At 41.5% G+C, this 17,541-nt stretch overlaps 2 protein-coding genes across 2 annotated transcripts in view; one reads left to right on the top strand and one right to left on the bottom strand.

Moving 5' to 3' along the window:
* The window catches only part of LOC118404564, a 13,914-nt gene extending 6,964 nt beyond the window's left edge, over positions 1-6,950 (top strand). The window contains exons 2-3 of the mRNA XM_035803729.1: positions 5,510-5,615; positions 6,198-6,950. Of these exons, the coding sequence (XP_035659622.1) occupies positions 5,510-5,615; positions 6,198-6,317 (226 nt within the window). The 3' untranslated portion in view covers positions 6,318-6,950. The remainder of the gene's footprint in view (positions 1-5,509; positions 5,616-6,197) is intronic.
* Positions 6,951-8,786: 1,836 nt separating this feature from the next.
* On the bottom strand, positions 8,787-16,853 carry LOC118404638 (testicular haploid expressed gene protein-like). Its single transcript, XM_035803873.1, has 5 exons — positions 16,716-16,853; positions 16,396-16,462; positions 13,535-13,599; positions 11,862-11,928; positions 8,787-11,267 (listed from the first exon to the last, which is right to left on the bottom strand). The coding sequence occupies exons 1-5, from the start codon at positions 16,726-16,728 to the stop codon at positions 10,712-10,714; spliced, it is 768 nt and encodes a 255-aa protein (XP_035659766.1). The 5' UTR covers positions 16,729-16,853; the 3' UTR covers positions 8,787-10,711.
* Between the last annotated feature and the right edge of the window lie 688 nt (positions 16,854-17,541).

Raw genomic sequence — 17,541 nt, 5'->3', positions numbered from 1 at the left:
TTGATCCAAAGCCAGAAACTTGACTTTTCACTTCCTGAGCCATGTTTCTTAGCACCTTCTTGTCTATGGCCATCTCCTTGCAGAACCTGGCAAGTGAAGACCCAGGAAACCCTCTGCAGCCCACCTCCACTGGATATAGAAGCACATTCCAGCCGCTCTGTTTGCACTCATGTGTGAGGTCTTGATACTTCAGCTTCTTTCTCTCGTATGCTGACTGCATGTTTTCTTCCCATGGCACAGTCAGCTCAACGATGATAACTGTCTTAAGGGCCTCCGACCACGCCACTAGGTCTGGTCTAAGTGATGTTACACAGATGTTCTTCGGGAAACATAGGCGGTTTTCCAAGTCCACTGCCATATTCCACACGCCCTTGCGCAGAATACCGCCTTCCTGTTTCCCCTTTGTTTTCCGAACTGGCTTCTGGCCTTCCTTGACAAAGGGTATAGACTTGGCCTGGGCTGACTCTTCGCTCTCAGATTTGCCTCTCTTCTCTTCCACTGCTGCGGCAAGCACTCTGAGTGCGTTATTGTGCCTCCACGTAAATCTTCCCTGTTTGAGAGCTGTATTACATGAAGAGAGAACATGCTTTAGGTTAGCGCCTGCTAGTCCGCACAGCTGACAAGCTTCTTCCTTCTGGAACCATCTATTTACATTCTGGGGGGATAGAAGTACATCATAAACTGCCCTCACTAGGAAACTCAGCCTGCAGCTTTGGATCTCCCATATGTCCTTCCAAGACAGCCTTCTCTCTATAGCTTCCTCCCAGTTTACCCAGGCACCTTGCTGCTTCTGACTGATTGCTGTCACCCTTCTCTTCTCAGACTCCATTCTCTTAACTTCGTCTACCACGAGCTGTTTCCTTTCCCTGGGGTTAGCTCTGTCCCACCTCAGAGTTTTTCCGCCCCAGCCTAGGCCTTGTCTCCCATGTTGTACTGCACCGACAATGTCCTTATGTCTGAGTCTGGAGACTGCTTGGTTTACAACATCTCCTACTTGCCACTTTCTTCCTGACTTCTGGTCTCTGTAGGCTGCTCTAACTGAGGCGTCTTTAGATCCCTGGAGCTCCAGAGCCAACCTCACCTTCTCTAACTTGAACTAGTCTGCAATCGACACAATTGGGAGACTCAGCTTGTTTTGGCCTACCAGAGCAACATTTGATAAACACCTCGGTACTCCCAGCCACTTACGGATGTAGGCATTCATCTTCCTCTCAATCTCTTCTACCGTTGTCAAGGAAATTTCATACATCTTTAGTGGCCACTTGAGCCTCGGTAGCAGTACAAACTGCGTACACCAGATCTTCAGTTTGCCTGGTAGTTGACAGCTGTCTATTGACTTCAGACCTTCACACGCTTGCCTCACAACTTCTTGACCTCGTTTTGAGTCGCTCAGGTCCTTTGTGTAGAGTCGACCCAGACTACGCACCGACGTCTGCTCAATTGTAGGAATACACTGGCCATCTACGGTGAATACTCTGTTACTGACCTTCCCTTTCCTTAGAGATAAACTTCTCGACTTGGTGGGCTTAAACTTCATTCTTGCCCATTTTGTAAGCTCTTCCAGCCTCCTCAGGACTCTGTTTGTACATGGGGCTGTTCTTAAGATAGTCGTCACATCGTCCATGAAGGCTCTGAGGGGCGGCAGCCTCTGCCCTGAGGGTAGTTTCACTCCCCCAACCACTTGTCTAGCACCAGTCAGTAGGACTTCGAAGCCCATCACAAATAACAAGGGAGAAATTGTGCAGCCCATCGGGATTCCTTTCTCTAGCTGTTGCCACTCTGAAACGAAAAGTGGAGTAGAAATGCTGACTCTGAAGTCCTCAAAGTAGTTCCTTACCATTCCCTTGATTTCGTCTGGGACCCAAAAGAAGTCCATGGCATAGTGTATGAGGCTGTGTGGCACGGAGCCATAGGCATTTGCCAGGTCTAACCATATGACATGTAAGTCCTCTTTCTGGTGCTTTGCTGTCTGTATTTGTCCCCAGATCATACTGGCATGTTCACTGCAGCCTGGGGACCCTGGTATGCCTGCCTTCTGGACCTCGGTATCAATGTATTTGTTGGCTATCAAAAAGGATGTCAGTCTTTTGGCTACCACTGAGAAAAACAGCTTTCCTTCCACATTCAGAAGTGAGATGTTCCGGAATTGGTTGATTGTTGATGAGTCTTTCTCTTTCGGGATGAGGACACCTCCTGCTCGCCTCCAGCTGACAGGGATACACTGCTTCCGCCAGGCTACTCTGAAAAGATTCCACAACAGTCTCAGGGTCTTAGGGCACTGCTTATAAACTCTGTATGGTACCCCATTAGGGCCAGGTGCTGCTGCCGCTCTAGCTTTCCTGACAGCTGTCTCAATTTCACTCCATCTGGGTGTAGCCACGTCAAAAGGTACTTCCGGCTCAGGCGGACTAGGTACGTAACCTGGGGACCCTAGTGCCTCTCTTCTCTGAGGGTCACTATACGTTTGCTTTAGGTGGAGATCCAGTTCTTCTTTAGGAACCTGTAGTGTTCCCCCTTTACTTTCTTCCAGCAAACTTCTTGCAACCTTATAGGGATTCTTGAAGAACTGACTTCTTTCTTTCTCTTTCCGTTTCCGCTTCCTCCTTAATCTCTCAGCTCTTCTCAATGCCTTTAACTTTACTCTGATATCCTGCCACAGGGCTTCTAGCCCTGGTCTTTCTTCCCTACTTGCTTTCCTCCACCTTTTCCGCAACTGCCGCCTCTTCTTGACTAAACTGGCAATTTCCCTTTCTCTTCGCCCTTTAAACACCTCAGCTTGCTTTCTGCCTGAGCTCTCAAGGACCCCGAACTTCTCACTGCAGAAATCATACACTAGACTGCCAAACTGGTTTAGCTTCCTCTCAACATCCCCCTTCAGCCCTTGGTCTAGGATGTGATGGAGGTCACTGTCTAGATCCTCCCATGCTGCTTTGTCGTTGGCTCTAGGCCATTTGATCTTTTCCTTCCTCTCTATTACCGGCTCCCTAGATCTCGTTTCTGGCAGTTGTGGCACCCCTTCCTGATCTAATGACCCTGCATGCTCTACCGGCACAGCTACGTTTGACTGCTCTTGACCTATGGCCGTGCACACCATTGGACCGTCTTGTTCTCTCTGCTCACTTTCAGGTTGTTCTGCACCTGTTCTCTTCCGAACACTTGACTCTGTGCAGCTTGTTCCTATCACGGCTTCAGTCATCCTTTCCTGATCTACCGTAAACCCCGCTCCCACTCCTAGCTCTTCCTCTGGCTGGTTCTCACTAGAGACTTCTCCTGACACCACAGGGCTGCTGCTGCTGCTTGGCGCTGGAGCTTCACTTATTTGGTCCTGGGGTCTGTGGTTATGTACCTGCCCCACGTCCTCCGTCGTCTGACCAGCTGTCTGCAATGCTGAGCGACTGTGCTGCTTCTTGCCAAGACAGCCCTTATGCCCTTGGTGTATCCTCAAACCTCTGTAAGTGGTGGCTTTGCTCCATCCACATCTGCAGATCCTCAGCACCACGTCTCTTTTGTCCGTTGTCGTTTGACGGCTGCACTTAGCCTTTGTCGTCACCGTTCGGTCCGTCCTTCTGGGCCCATCTTCCATCCCCGCTCTCGCAGGGCCCCAGGGTTGTTTTTCCTCATGTGGACTGGTTGTAATGAGTTGGGTGACACTTCCCAACTCGGGAGGTCAGACAGATTGGGCTACGGGCCCTTTGTCCCCGGTGCAGGTCTCTCCCCACGGTCACCAGTCTTTCCCGGTCGGTCCGCCAGTCTTCCCTGGCTGCCAACTACACTTTCGGAGTAGTCACTGGGTCATCCAGGGTGATCATTGGAAATACAGAGTGAACCGATAATACGCTCACCTGCTAAGAGGTCTTTCTCTCTCTTGCCGTGCTTTTCAGCACCATGTAACAGCGATCGTCAGCCAGAGGCCTCTCATCATAGGACATGTATGTATAAAACCCAGTACATGGACCGGTGCAGGTAAGGTGCAAGTAGACATCAGAAATACCTGCACAGCTCCAATTTTGCTTGCAATTACCTGCATATGTAGGTGGTATTTCGAGCCCTGCATTCGAGTATGTTAGAAAATGTACATCATGTTCAAATGTGTTATTGGTGTTCATAAAATTATGTGGCTCAACATTTCAACTCTCATGCAAATGAAATTCCAGGTCACTTGTGAAAACTAAACTTTTGTATTCACATACATGTATATAGGTCACTCTATCACAGTGTTACCCTTTCTAGTCCAGTAAGTAACATGCAAACATGTCGTCATCTTTGTAAATACTTTATTTTAGTGTGTTTGCTGTGTTTTTAGTTAAAACAAGTGTCGTAATGCAGAGCACGGTGTCAAGAAATCATCTTTATATGTATCCCTGTATAACCAGTATAACCACCTGGTATATAACACACCAGCTTTGCCATCACCAAAACAACCGTTGAACCTGTCACATCTAACCTTTGCTCTACTATCTAAATTTTCTAATGAGCATGTCTCCCCAGCACTGTACATGTTAATCTTCAAGTTGAGAGTTCTCTGCAAAAACTGTAATTTTAGAGCCAACGTGGAAGTCCTAATCTCCAGGCAACGTCGAGGACGTTATTTACCTGAGTTGCGTGGCATCCAAGCTTCTTGGTGCGTGTGTGGGTTCTAGGAGACCAACCGGTGCCACCACGCCAATAGGGAACACGTACGGTGACGACTCAAGGATGACAGTGAGCGCATAGTCAGGAGCACAATCTATTTGGCAACATCTAAATGGAACCCATGATGATGAACAACAGGACCCTACCACTAGTTGCATGGGGGTGGTCCAAACCCTCATAACATTAACACTATACAATAGTGGTGCAGGCAGATCTACCGGTTGCATAAGGAGTTTAGCTGGCCAAGAAGTTATCCACCAGGGCTTAGAATACTCCTTGGCCAGCTTAACTCCTTATGCCACTGGTGCATGTAGATCTACCCTGGTTTTTAGAGTACAGCGCTAGCCGGCCAAGGGAGTTATGCGTAACTCCCTGGGCTTTACGGGGCATGTTGCTAGGGGCTCGGTAAGACTCGTAACCACTGAGCGCTGTTCTCTGGCGACCAGGGTAATGTAGATCTGTCTGGAGATGATAGAGATTATGGAAATCTCCCAACCAGGGCTTTAGCCAGCTCAAAATTTTTTTCCGTCAGCCAATTACAATCGTCGCGAAAACCGCAAAAATTAATTAGAAGGACTGAACTGAGACCTTGAAAAACGGGTTTTAATGAGATTATCGTAGTCGAAAGGGCGCCGACACACATTTTCAACAATCGTAACAATAGCAGAACAAACAGTGTGTGGCTTTTACGGCCGTGGACAGCGTCCCCAAGCGCCTGTAGCTTCCACCAAGGATTTTTGTCCATCAAGGTTGACGGATTGGTTTTAAAAATTTTCCGTCAGACGCAGCACATTTCTGTCAATTGACGGAAAAACGGACGCTGGCTAGAGCCCTGCTCCCAACTAACACTTGTGTTGTCCGATGTTTTCCCCTGCAGACCTCCTGATCGAGCAGTGCTACGCCATTTCTTTATCCGCTTCTGTGCCAGTTTCATCGCCGGGGTGCTCTTTCTTCATTGGAGCATCACATGGCTTAGATGGGAGGTAAGGAAACCTAGCTAGTGTATTTTAGAGTAATAGGCTAATAATAGAGTAATAGTAATAGTGCAAGCACGTCTAACCCCCACAGGATGGGGAACAACAGATGTTAAACCGGAGAGGAGAGGAGAAGAGGAGGAGGCTACCATACTATAAGTTTGAACAACCACGCTAAATGAGGAACATTTTGCTAATTATGATAGTGCAGCGGAACTTCTGGATATGCTGTGGTTGTGATTTTCAATGTGGTAGATAGCTCTTGAGGCAGAGAGTAAGTGGTGTAGGTTTGGGCCCCCTAGCATCTGGTTTTAAAACTTCAGGGGCTGGTTAGTGTCAGATTTTGAAAGGGAATAACTCAAGAAGGGGTTGACGGATTGTCATGATTTTTGGTATGTTTTTTAACTAGCATAGTGGTACTTGTTGATGACCTGTTGTTGACTTGACTTAGTGATGGATTTGATTGGAGACTTGTTTGTTTTCCCCCAGAGAGATGATCTCACACCTATGTTTGTTTCCCCAGAGAGATGATCTCACACCTATGTTTGTTCCCCCAGAGAGGTGATCTCACATCTATGTTTGTTTCCCCAGAGAGATGACCTCCCACGGCAGACAGCGCCGGTTCACGAGTTTCTGTCGCTCCTCCTCAACCCGTACTCCATGACAGACAACACACTGGTGCCACCCAACACAACGCTAGCCTCCGTCTGACACCTACAACTGCCGTTTTCTATCACCGGCTTCTACAACATCAACAACAACAAAACTAAAAGGAAGAACCCAGGACTGATCACAAAAATTTCATCGCTTGCTTTTTAAATCCACAGCTTTTGAATGGTAAAATTCTGCATAGGCAAAAATTTAAAGGACATTTTTTTCTTGTGACAAAAAGTTGTATACTGACACTTTGGGTTTTTCCCTTTTTCTTTACAAATTCAACACAAATTGCAACACTGACATTAACTTTCATGACCATGGCTTACTCTATGTCCATCAGAAAGCGATAATTATTATCATGAATGTCATTTTCTTCTCTTATGTTGCATTCTAACTGTAAATTTTGGCAAGATGTGAATTGTTTAACCACATCTATGGAGCTTGTCTATAATCATGATGTCATCACAATGGGAGGTGATGTCATCACTATGAGAGGTGATGTCATCAGATTATGTGCATGACATCGTATCTTTCTGCAAAGCATGATTACTAAAGAGTTATCATAAGTTGAAGAGAGATACAATCTTGTTCAGTTTAATTGAGTTAATTTTACTCAAGATAAACAGACCAATCAAAAGGTCAGAAAGCTGCAACTGCTTCTTCTGATTGGCTGATTAACCAGCCAATCAGAAGAAGCAGTTGCAGCTTTCTGACCTTTTGATTGATCTGTTTATCTTGAGTAAAATTCTGACCAAATATGACTGTTGCTTCTGATTGGCTCTGAGTCAGCCAACCAGAAATCAGATAGATGTGACTTTTGATTGGCCCACAAATCAGCCAATCAGAAAACAAGGCTGTTTGTTAGTCTTCCTCAGATTGTTGATTAGCTAAACAGAGTTTGAAATCGGTTACACATTGATAGATTTTCTGTGTAGCAATTTCAGGAGGGCAGAAAATGGAATTAATTAGCTTTTGACTTAGACAGTTAAGTTGTGTAAATGTTTCTTATTCAAGAGACATTGAGAATATGGGAGGGAAGAAAAGAAAAAAAGACCATAGATCTTGAGGTGCCAAAGAAAAATGATCATACATCATCCATTCTGAGGTAGTAATTATGTTTATGTCAGGCGTGACTGTGAACACCGAATTTCTACACAGCCCATTGAGTTACAAAAAAAGTTTGGCCATTATGAATATCGGCACCCTCTATTTGATAAATATAACACAGCTTGTAAATGATTTGTGAATTTGAACTCTAAGTTCTCTTTGCTGTTACTTTCATTGCAGTGGAGGTTTGTCAGCAATGGCTTAATCTTACATTTTTTAAAGTTTAGGGCTAACCAGGAAAGATTGTGTGGTTGTGTTAAAACATAGACAGATTCTTACAGTTCGTCACGTAATAAGCATTTCAACCAAAGACAGTGTAGAAATCAGTGGTTCAGCCAATGAAAAAGAGCCTGTAGTCCCTGTACGTCCGTCAAATTTATTTCATTTTTTCTTCGTCCCCAAAAAATTGTATCAAATTTTTCCACAATCATTTCTGGTTAGCCCTCTTGTAAAATTTGCATGATGTATAATAATACTGTTGTAAAAGATTAAAAGAGAAAATATAGTTAAGATGTATGAAATGCTCTGTAAATTATACCATATACTTTGGTTGGAATCTGGATCTAGAAACGGCGGCGGGGTTTAAAACTTGCATATCACGTTTGATTGGCGGAAAAATGTTTGCTGTATGAGCCGTTCGCTAGGGGTCGTTGACCTTTCATGCTGTAAATCTCTTGTGTTACAATTAAAAGGAATATTTCCCTTAAATGGCACTACTGTCTTTCTTGTGAGTTCTCACATACTAGTAATTGCCGTTAATGCATTTAAGTTTGCGGGGATTCAAATTCGCGGTAGTGGGAAAATGGAGGTTCTGCTTTAGACAGCATTTCCCAGTGTGTCTGTTGGTCAACAGGATAGGAAAGGCTGGATGGACTGGTTCTATATATGTTGTGTTGGTATGTTGTGACTGCTAGTGTTTGTAGTCCAGTGGTTAGTGGCCCTGCCTCTGGAACTAGAAGCTGTGAGTTTGATTCTGGCTGTGTAGCTCACCTGACATGCACGCTACTGGAAAGGGTTGCAGTCCTTAGGACGTGATGTTACGCCGTGATTGTAACTGCTGTTCATTGTGCTTGTTGAAAAGAGCTAGGGGAATCTCCCAGTACAATGAACCTGTAAATAATGTACATAGCATCTGGCCTCTCTGTCATGACCAGTGGAAGACTAGCTCTTCTGTGAGCTAAAACTGGATCGAGATCCCTTTCCTTTCCTGTGACAATAGCGGGACATGGTTCGACCTTGGACCGTCTGGCATCAGAACCTCTGGTTTCGAATTCATGCTATGGTCACGATTTTTTTGGTGGTAAAATAATTATCAATAGATAGCCCTTGTGCTTAGGAATAAGCATAATAAGTTTGGGCCCTCTATTTTAATCATGTCCTGTAGTTAGATATAATAATGATACAATATTACACATATTTGTTAAAAATGTTTTATTTACACCATATTTTGTGCTTGCAAACTGCAACAAAATGCACAGGATACTGAATTCTTACACGTGAATATACAGATATTTGTATAACCATAATCACAGTATGTGTTAGTGTATGTTTATATATAGTCTATTTCCAAAACATTGTTTCAAAATATCACACCAAAATGTGCAATTAACTCATAAAACTGGCCACTGTACCCTTCAAAATGAAAAATACCCAAATCCTTAATCACTGTATACATGTCAATTCTTAAACGATCACCATCTTAAAAGTTTGTTACAAATACATAAAATATGAATACATATACGAGTTGCAAAGTTAAAGTGCTGATAACACACATAAAACGATATCCTGTTCCCATACATTCAAAGGTAGTAAAACTGTGTTCTGTAATTATTGTCATGAAATCTATAATAAAATGTTAAAAAAAAAACTTTGTACAAAGGCTCTCATAGCAGCAGCTTAAAACATACATGTAACGGTTGTTACTTGGAGCTAGCATTTGCAGAATACTTTACAGCAGCTAGAAAACAACAACTCTCTTTTCAAAACACGACCAAACAAATTGTAATGCTGAATTGGTCAAGTTGCATAGACAAAATTTGATCAGTGTGGCTTTTTTCGTAAAAACACAAAAGCCGCTTCACAATCCAATATTTCAAACCTGTTTTTGAAAAAAAAAAAAAGTCAAATTTTTGTGTTACATCAATGGGTTATTTGATGTTGGAACTGGAATTATTTGGAAAATTTGATTTTTCTACACCAATTTGATAAACAAATTTACATACAAGTTGCTTTATAACTGAAACAGTATATAATAAATGAACAAAAAATTTCATCCCACCATTAACAATAAATACTAACCATTAAAAGGAGAAACAAAACTGAAGAAGAAAAAAAACTAAATGAAAGTAATGTTACAATGTATTATTGCTTGTATCCCAACTATATACCCACACCTTGCAGGGACAGGAAAAGTCTTATTCAATTTAAAGTATTTGTTTGGTGGACTTTGGCCAATATCACCACAATAAAAATTCATATTAGCCAGTGACCCTTAAGGGTATGATAATAATAATATAAACAAAAATTGGGATGATTTTGCAATATCATCAAATGATATCATAAACAAATTTTTAGTCACTTCATGCAATTGCTGGATGTACATGTAGCCTAGGTATCATCCTGTAGTTTACACTTGTACCAATAACTTGCTCACACCAGTATTATAGCAATCTTAGACTATTCAAAACTGGGTGGTACCCAGGCTCATTTTCCTGTCCTTGCAAAACTGTCCCTACACCAATAGTTGTCATGGCTCAACCTCACATAACACAAACGACTTATGACACCAAGAATTCACGAGAAAACAACTAAATTATTCACGGTTGAAATTCTTAACTGTCGTAGAGAGAAAATTTAAGACACATGATCAATTATAAGGAATGATTTTCAATCTGCACTATTCCAAAAAAAATGTAAACTGACATATCAAATTTATGATACAAAATTGGTCCCTCAGAATTAGTGTGAAAATTCAATGGGTTAAGTAATTTCTTTCCCCTACCCCAAAAAGTGCAAGTAAATCACTTCTTTTCTAACTTCAACTAAATAAATGTACGTTAATCTCAACTGGACACAAACTCCTGTGGCAACAAGTGACAAAGTTGTTTTGAGAATGTTTTCTGTCAAAAATCACCTCGAGAAGATAGATAGACAGAAAAATCCCCTTTTCAACCTTATAGCAGCAATGACACTGGAACATACCACATTTGATCTGGGGTGGGGTGGGTTGAGATTTGTTTGGAAAACCAGTGCACTTTCAGAAAGTGGAAAAAAACGTAAAAATACTGTTGCTGAAGTAGAGATTGCCCCACCCCCAGGTAAAAGTGGCTTGTCCCTGATGTTTACACGACCTTCTTCTGACGGACTTTTCTCGGAATTGGTGTGCAAAGCTCGCTGATTCTCGCAGAAGCTTGAGCGAGCAGTGCAGCCCTCGGAACCTTGTACGGGTCATAATCGTCGTTACCGCCACGACTTTTCGGCCGGGAGAGCTGCTGGAGCCGGATGGTCGCGATTGATGACTTCGCCTTATCCGAGACAGCCCATTGTACGGTGCGGTTTGCGAGAAACTCTGGGTGCCACCGCTTTGCTTCTGCCAATGTTTCCACTCGCGGCGTCGCGGTTGCTTTCATGGCGGCGGGCGGAATCTCGCTCTGCCATTCGCCCCAATCCCACTCCGTGTCGCCTTTGATCTTCAGCTCGCCAAACGTTTTCGGTGCGGCGAGTTGCTCGAGTCGCTGGGTTGCCTCGAATCTCTTGGCGCCGTCCGATACGGTGCTGTAGACTGACCTCTTGGGCTGGTAGTCTGCCGGGAGGGCCTTCGGTCGGGCGAGGACGTCTAGCCGAGGGCGAGGTTTGGCGCTTAGCGCTCCGAGACTCACCGCCCAAATTGAGGTCGGCCTGGAAGGAATTAAAGGAAACAGAAAAATGAGCACAAGACCACAAAAATAATTTCGCAGTATCAGTATGACATAATTGAAAAGTAGCAGATACAGTAGAAGCCAGTTAATTGCACAACGGATTAAGCCGATTAATGCATAACTGCACCGAATCCCCAAATCTAAAACCAGTGCGGTCAAGCTAGATAACTTCGCATTATTGCACCAGCAGGATAATTGCACGAAATTCACTGGCATATAGGCCGTGCAATTAAGCGGCTTCTATTGTAAAACATTGTTCCTGGAACTATATCCACTGACATCTCCTCTGCAGTTCTCACTATGATTACTAGGGGGCGCTAATGTCATGCTCCAATGTCTTTTTTACTAGTTTTAGCAAAGTTAGTATTGATAAAATTGTATAATTGAGACGATAAAACATTGTTTCAACACTTTTAAAAAAGACACTGAGTGACTATTTGCTTGCACAAGGAAAGGAAAAAAAAACAGCTGTTCAGAAGTTTTCCTTTTTGTGCAAATTTTCCAATCAATTTTCTTGTACAAATCATGATTTTTCCCCCCACCCAGTCATGATCACTCCTGATATTCTCCTTACCTGTCTCCCAGGTACTCTGGATGTAAGTCCTTGACCTTCACCAGTGACAGCTGATGTTTGTTCATACCTGCAGATAAACACAAACAAACAAACAATCATCAACAATGTTCCGTCAGGTCAAGTTTGGGCCATATAACTTTGATGTTATGTATGATTCAGTGTATTGCACTGATGCCTGAGTATTCCACAATAAAAAAAAAAAATCTTCCTATCAATATTTTGATAGATGATCAAAATAAGCCAAAAAGCTACATTGCAACAAAGTGAGCATTTCTTGAAAACTGTAAAATTTGCCAGAATTTTGTCATGAAACAACAAAAATAAAACATCTGTCCTCTATCAAATGGTACAATAGAAATATGTCTGATGGTGAAAGAATAGAAAATGGCTTTATTTCCTCATCAAACCAGAGATCTCAGATGATGTTATCCTAGCTACTGTATGTGCATATGCATCATGTATCATGAAATAGAAAGTATGGGAAGGAATACCATCTACTGAAGTACTAGAGTACTGCAGTTTTTTTTAAAGTTTTGTTAAGTTGTTTTTGCAAAGTGTGCAATTTCATGACATGAATGATATGAACCTGTTTTGAAGTAATTCACAAGAAGACAAAACAAGATCAGCGAAAAATGGAGACATGTAATAATAACTCCAAAATTATGACATTGGCATTATCGAGTCACATAGGGCCTCAAAGTTTTTCTCTCTTTTGTTTTGGCGCACTTTTGTTTACAATCTTCAAAAACAGGTCAGAGGTATTTTCTGTTGGGCGGTAAACAAAATATCAGAGAAAGTTTGGTCTCATGTTGCTAAAGGCGATTTTAACTGCATTTTTTCTTGGTTATGAGCAGTTTGAGACTATTATACTTGTTATCATTAATACAGGATGCTAAATTAATTCTTTAATTGCCCCAAACTTGACAAACAGGGCCGATACGGGCCACCTGCGGACCAAGCGTAAACTGTGTTGCTATCTTAGATGCGTCTGCAAACACCGCTTTACTGTATAAAACAGGGTTAGGTTACCGGCTATTAAATACGGGCACCTTTCAAATCAATTGTATCTACGTCTCATTAAGAAATAGGATACTGGTTCACAATACCAACACCTAAAACTAATGAGTCTGATGTGTCAAAAGGCTTCTACTAGTATTTCTACTGTTTCATACAGTTTTCAACCAATCCTTACTGGCAACAATGCCAGTGTGCTGTAGAGACAAAAGTCGTTTTATATTCTTAAGACCAAAGTTTTGTGGTTTCTTTCTTTGAGAACAAAATGATGTGAAAAAAAGCACTATAAAAACACTAACAATCTATACACTTTGCAAAAAGAAGTATGAAATTACTGCTATGTCTAACAAGGAACAAATTTCTTCAATTCTGATTGCAGTTTGAGAAACTAAAGAACTACAGTGGTTCAACATCTCTGCCCAGCTGTTTTGTTTTGTGTGGTTCGTTGGACAAGCGTAAGCTGAACTGTGAGGAAAACAGCAAAACTGAGGACCAGGATGTTTCCAAAACAAGGAGCTTTTCACTGAGGTGTGAACAGGACTCTCTCCTTTGGAGATGGAAGAAAAGTGATTGAAAACAAAAAAATTACTTCCCTCCAACAACTACTTTCTCAAGTACATAATTATGCAAAAGTCCATGATATAGTTGGTAATACTTACGACATTTGGTGATGCCATCGGGCCCGACTGTGGGTGGGGCGCGGTCAATCCAGTAGACAGATCGCCTATGGGATAGAGAGAAGAAAAGAATGAAGTTATGAATGAAAAATTGTAAGTATTTTCAAGAGCGAATAACTGTAAACAGCAACCTTCTAAGTAATGCAGTTACAGTCTCAGTTTCGCATTAAAGATAGTCCTCTTTGTGTAAAGATTTGCTAGGAAGATTTGACATCTATGAATTAAAGATACACAAACTTTGTGCGGCACAGAGACCTAAATCCATTTCATATACTTTCTTTCTAGTTTCTGCTTGGACCAGATCCCCGAAGTTCACAAGAGAATATTTTACAAATGCAACCTCATATTATACATAATGATACAAAATCTAGGATTAACACCATATTTTTTGTGTCTTAAGCTTTGTTTCATACACTATTGCAAACAAAGTTACAAATGAATCCTTATAAGAGACGTCCTACGATTGTTTACAAGCATCGCTATGACAACAGCAAAACTAAAACATTCTAGAACCGACACCATCAACACCTCCCTTAAGCAGATTACTTTTTTCATAAAGATACTGTCACAGCTGAAACCTTAGCACTGACTAGCTGTCCTGTTTTGCCAAATACCACCTGACAAATGAGACAGTTATACGCGCCATCCTATTCAATTCTCATTGATTGCTTTTCCCAAATCCCCCTCCCTATTTAGACGTTGAATTAAATTAACCATAGGCGTGGACAGATTGCGTTGAAATAGGGTTTTGTCAAAGCAGTTGTTGATTTGAAACAGGGTGTGTATTGGTGCAATGCACAATACACCCTTCCAAACTCTGTCCCCAGAATGCGTTAAAATCTGTTTCGCCAAATAGCTGTCAGGCGAAAGCACATCGCCTCCAGCGTTTGCATTGTTCCGCATGTTTGTCGGCATGTCAGCTGTGTTTATTCGCCCCTTTTGCTTTCAACGCGACGTTTTTATGGTACTTCCTATACGACAGTAGCGTAAGACAGCCGTGACAAGAAAGTAGAAGCCTTCTCTTTCAGCTAACTGTGTTACTTTGACCTGGTGTTTGGTAACTTGTAGATTATCCTTTCGACTTTGGTGAAAACCATTGTGTTTTATACCTTAGATACACACAAGTAGAATGAATGAATAAATGGGTAAGACTACAAGGTGAATGACTAACTTTAAGTTCAATAGATCCTTGACAAAAATCTTGTGAAGAATATTTACATCCAAAATGTTATTGTAATTCTTTCAATTTTCTTTGGCTTTGTTCTCCTTTCTTTTGAATGTTTGATTGGAGGAATAAATGATTGAATCATACAGGTGGTTGCAGGTACTAGCAGCCTGAATGTGATTGGCTATGTAGTTGATAACCATTATGGTTTGCATATTTGCAGAAACCTAGGTGACCTAATCAACCAATTGAAAAACAGATTGACATACCCTCCATTTGGATACCATAAAATGATTTAGAGATTGCCGATAAATCTTTTTTTTTCATTTTTCTATTCCAGCAAAACATATGATTTGGCAAGTTTTGCGAGCATAGAAGTATGTGCGGATACTGATACTATTCCAACCCAACTCCCGCATTCTTCTAGAATAATCTGTACTAGCTTAACATTTACGATTGTCAACTTAAGTTTGATATGAAGCTTGTTCTTTGCCTTTCAAACACTTGAAGGGACCAACTGGTACTGTAAATTTCCAAAATCTTTGCAGTAACGAAATGCCGATATTTCATTTTTTGCAGTTTTTTGCATTGAACTCTCCACCATGAATGCATTTCCATTGTATCACCACCATAATTGTTTCAGGTGCAAACTTAAAACACTGCCAAAACCTCCTTTCCCATTCTACTGCAAAATAATACCACCACAAAAGTGAAGGAACGTCCTGTGCTTGATGAGTTTAGGGGAACGTTACGTCGCGGTGGGGGAGCAGACTTAGCAAACAAACTTTGGCCTCCTCAAAGATTTTAAAAAAGAAACCTCTTCAGCTTTCTTACCCTACTTAATTAACACTGCTGCTGGCTTTAGTTCATAGTTCAACTTGCTGTTTCTGCTGTATCATGGCTGTAGGGCCGAATGGTATCTATTAAACGATGCTGTCCTGTTTGAATGGTGTTTTTATATCCCATCAAAAAACATTCCTTGCAATTTTCTCGCGCTATACAAACTATATCAAGGACCGTTAACAACAGGGTAGGGTCATCAGTTGCCTAGTAATTGGTTAAAGCATTGATGGTACGCTGTCGTCTGAGTTTTAGGACAGCCACTCAAAGAAGCGAAGAGAAAGCGCATCAACATTTTTACGGTGTCTCAAAATCTCTGCACACAGTAAACTTCAAAGTGAGCAAAATCTCATGGGACTCAAGCCCTAAACCCTTGATCTTTTACAACCTAGGGTTTTATGTAATGTTGGTATTAATTTTTAATGCCTTTCCCGAGTTCAAAATGTCGCAGCCTTTATTACTTAGATAAGACTGACATAAAATCGCTCTGTTTAAGCCAACAATATCTTTAAACGGCATGAAAAGAAATCTTTAGTGACAGATGATGAATATGAATGGCGAATTAATTGTTGGATTGTATTGTTTCTTAGCAGTTAATTCAGGTAACAACAATGCAGATGTGTACTCTTAGCAAGAACTGGCACATGTTCTTATCTATAGTTCCTACTGTCTCAAATAGAATCGCCAACAACTATGTTTTCGAGAAGGAAAAATGAGTTTTGGGTCTACCTTTTGTGGTTCGGTGCATTTTGACGCAACAATGGTCGCTTAGTGTTGTCATAATGTTACAAGTTGTTATTGTGGCAAAACACGAAAGTTGTTGCAAGGCAAACCTTACCTGTCTTCTATATGCCCCGGTGGGATCGGTTTAGGTCTTGACAGCAGGTCTATCCGCGAAACTTGCACTGAAAAAAACACATTCAAAACGTTAAACAGTTAAGAAAAGTACAAACATTTCCGGTCTGTGCATTCCTATACATAGAACAACACTTTTGCGTCAGAATTTCTCTCCTATTTGTCTAGATTTGCACCTAATTACGACTACAAATGCTTCACGGATTGCTAAATCTTAAGTTGCCCGTCTAAATGCCCAACAAGCGATAATGATTTTGTAAAAGTCCTTGAAAAATCAGCTGTGTAAATCGGTAAGGTGCTCACCTTCTGTAGCCATGTTGCAATCTCAATCAATGAACACACGCCCTTTGTTATACTAACACGTTGCTAGGGCCGTTGCTAGGTACGCTCACCGCCGCCACACGCAACGTACCCCGAAGAGTAAAACAGAACGCGTTTGGGACAAATCTCACTAAAACAAATAGAATCTCATCAAATCAATTGATGAAAAGCGTTTTTGTTAATCAATTTGTACAGAGAAAATTGAAAATTTAACTAGGATGAATTTATGGGGTAGTTACTTTTATTGGGCTCCCAAACTTTGGATGAAAACCAAAATTCGTGACAAAAATTGAGGAAACAAGCATAAACTCATTTTGTTTTTGATCCTTTCAAACGCTTCTTTGTATTTCAGTCTGTATACGCCTATAACATAAGTTATACTTTTATCTATTGGGAAAATGTGTGTGGTTTTCATTGTACATTGATGGGACTGAGTACAACAACGTGATTGGTTGCCAGGCACGCCCCGATATGCAAATTGAGGTCAAAGGTGAAAGAATTGGCGCGAAAGAGAACGAATGAAACTTCCTTTTGCAAACTTATCAAGTTTGTTCATCACAACTGCCTGCGTAAACCAATCAAATCCGTCGTTATATCGGCGTGAGAAAGGCGCCTTGATGTAGAAGACAGGGAAGTCATATATAAATAGAAAATATTGGAATATCTAACTATAAAGTGTGCACAATAGCTGTTACAATGATTGATTTTGGCTAGTATTAAAGGAGCTTTAGCCGCCGGCAGTGGAGTAAAATTGGCCAATTTTACTCCACTGCCGGCGGCTAAAACTCCTTCCCCAGCTTATGTCACT

The sequence above is a fragment of the Branchiostoma floridae genome, chromosome 17, assembly GCF_000003815.2.
Source record: "Branchiostoma floridae strain S238N-H82 chromosome 17, Bfl_VNyyK, whole genome shotgun sequence".
NCBI classification, from domain to species: Eukaryota; Metazoa; Chordata; class Leptocardii; order Amphioxiformes; family Branchiostomatidae; genus Branchiostoma; species Branchiostoma floridae.
The sequence above is the reverse complement of the archived record's forward strand: the minus strand, read 5'-3'. Positions and strand labels throughout refer to the sequence as shown.

Coding starts and splice junctions, on each gene's coding strand:
- LOC118404638 (XM_035803873.1), bottom strand. Junction 13,600..16,395: donor CCGGGGCATATAGAAGACAG/GTAAGGTTTGCC, acceptor TCTATCCCATAG/GCGATCTGTCTACTGGATTG. Junction 11,268..11,861: donor CCAGAGTACCTGGGAGACAG/GTAAGGAGAATA, acceptor AATTCCTTCCAG/GCCGACCTCAATTTGGGCGG.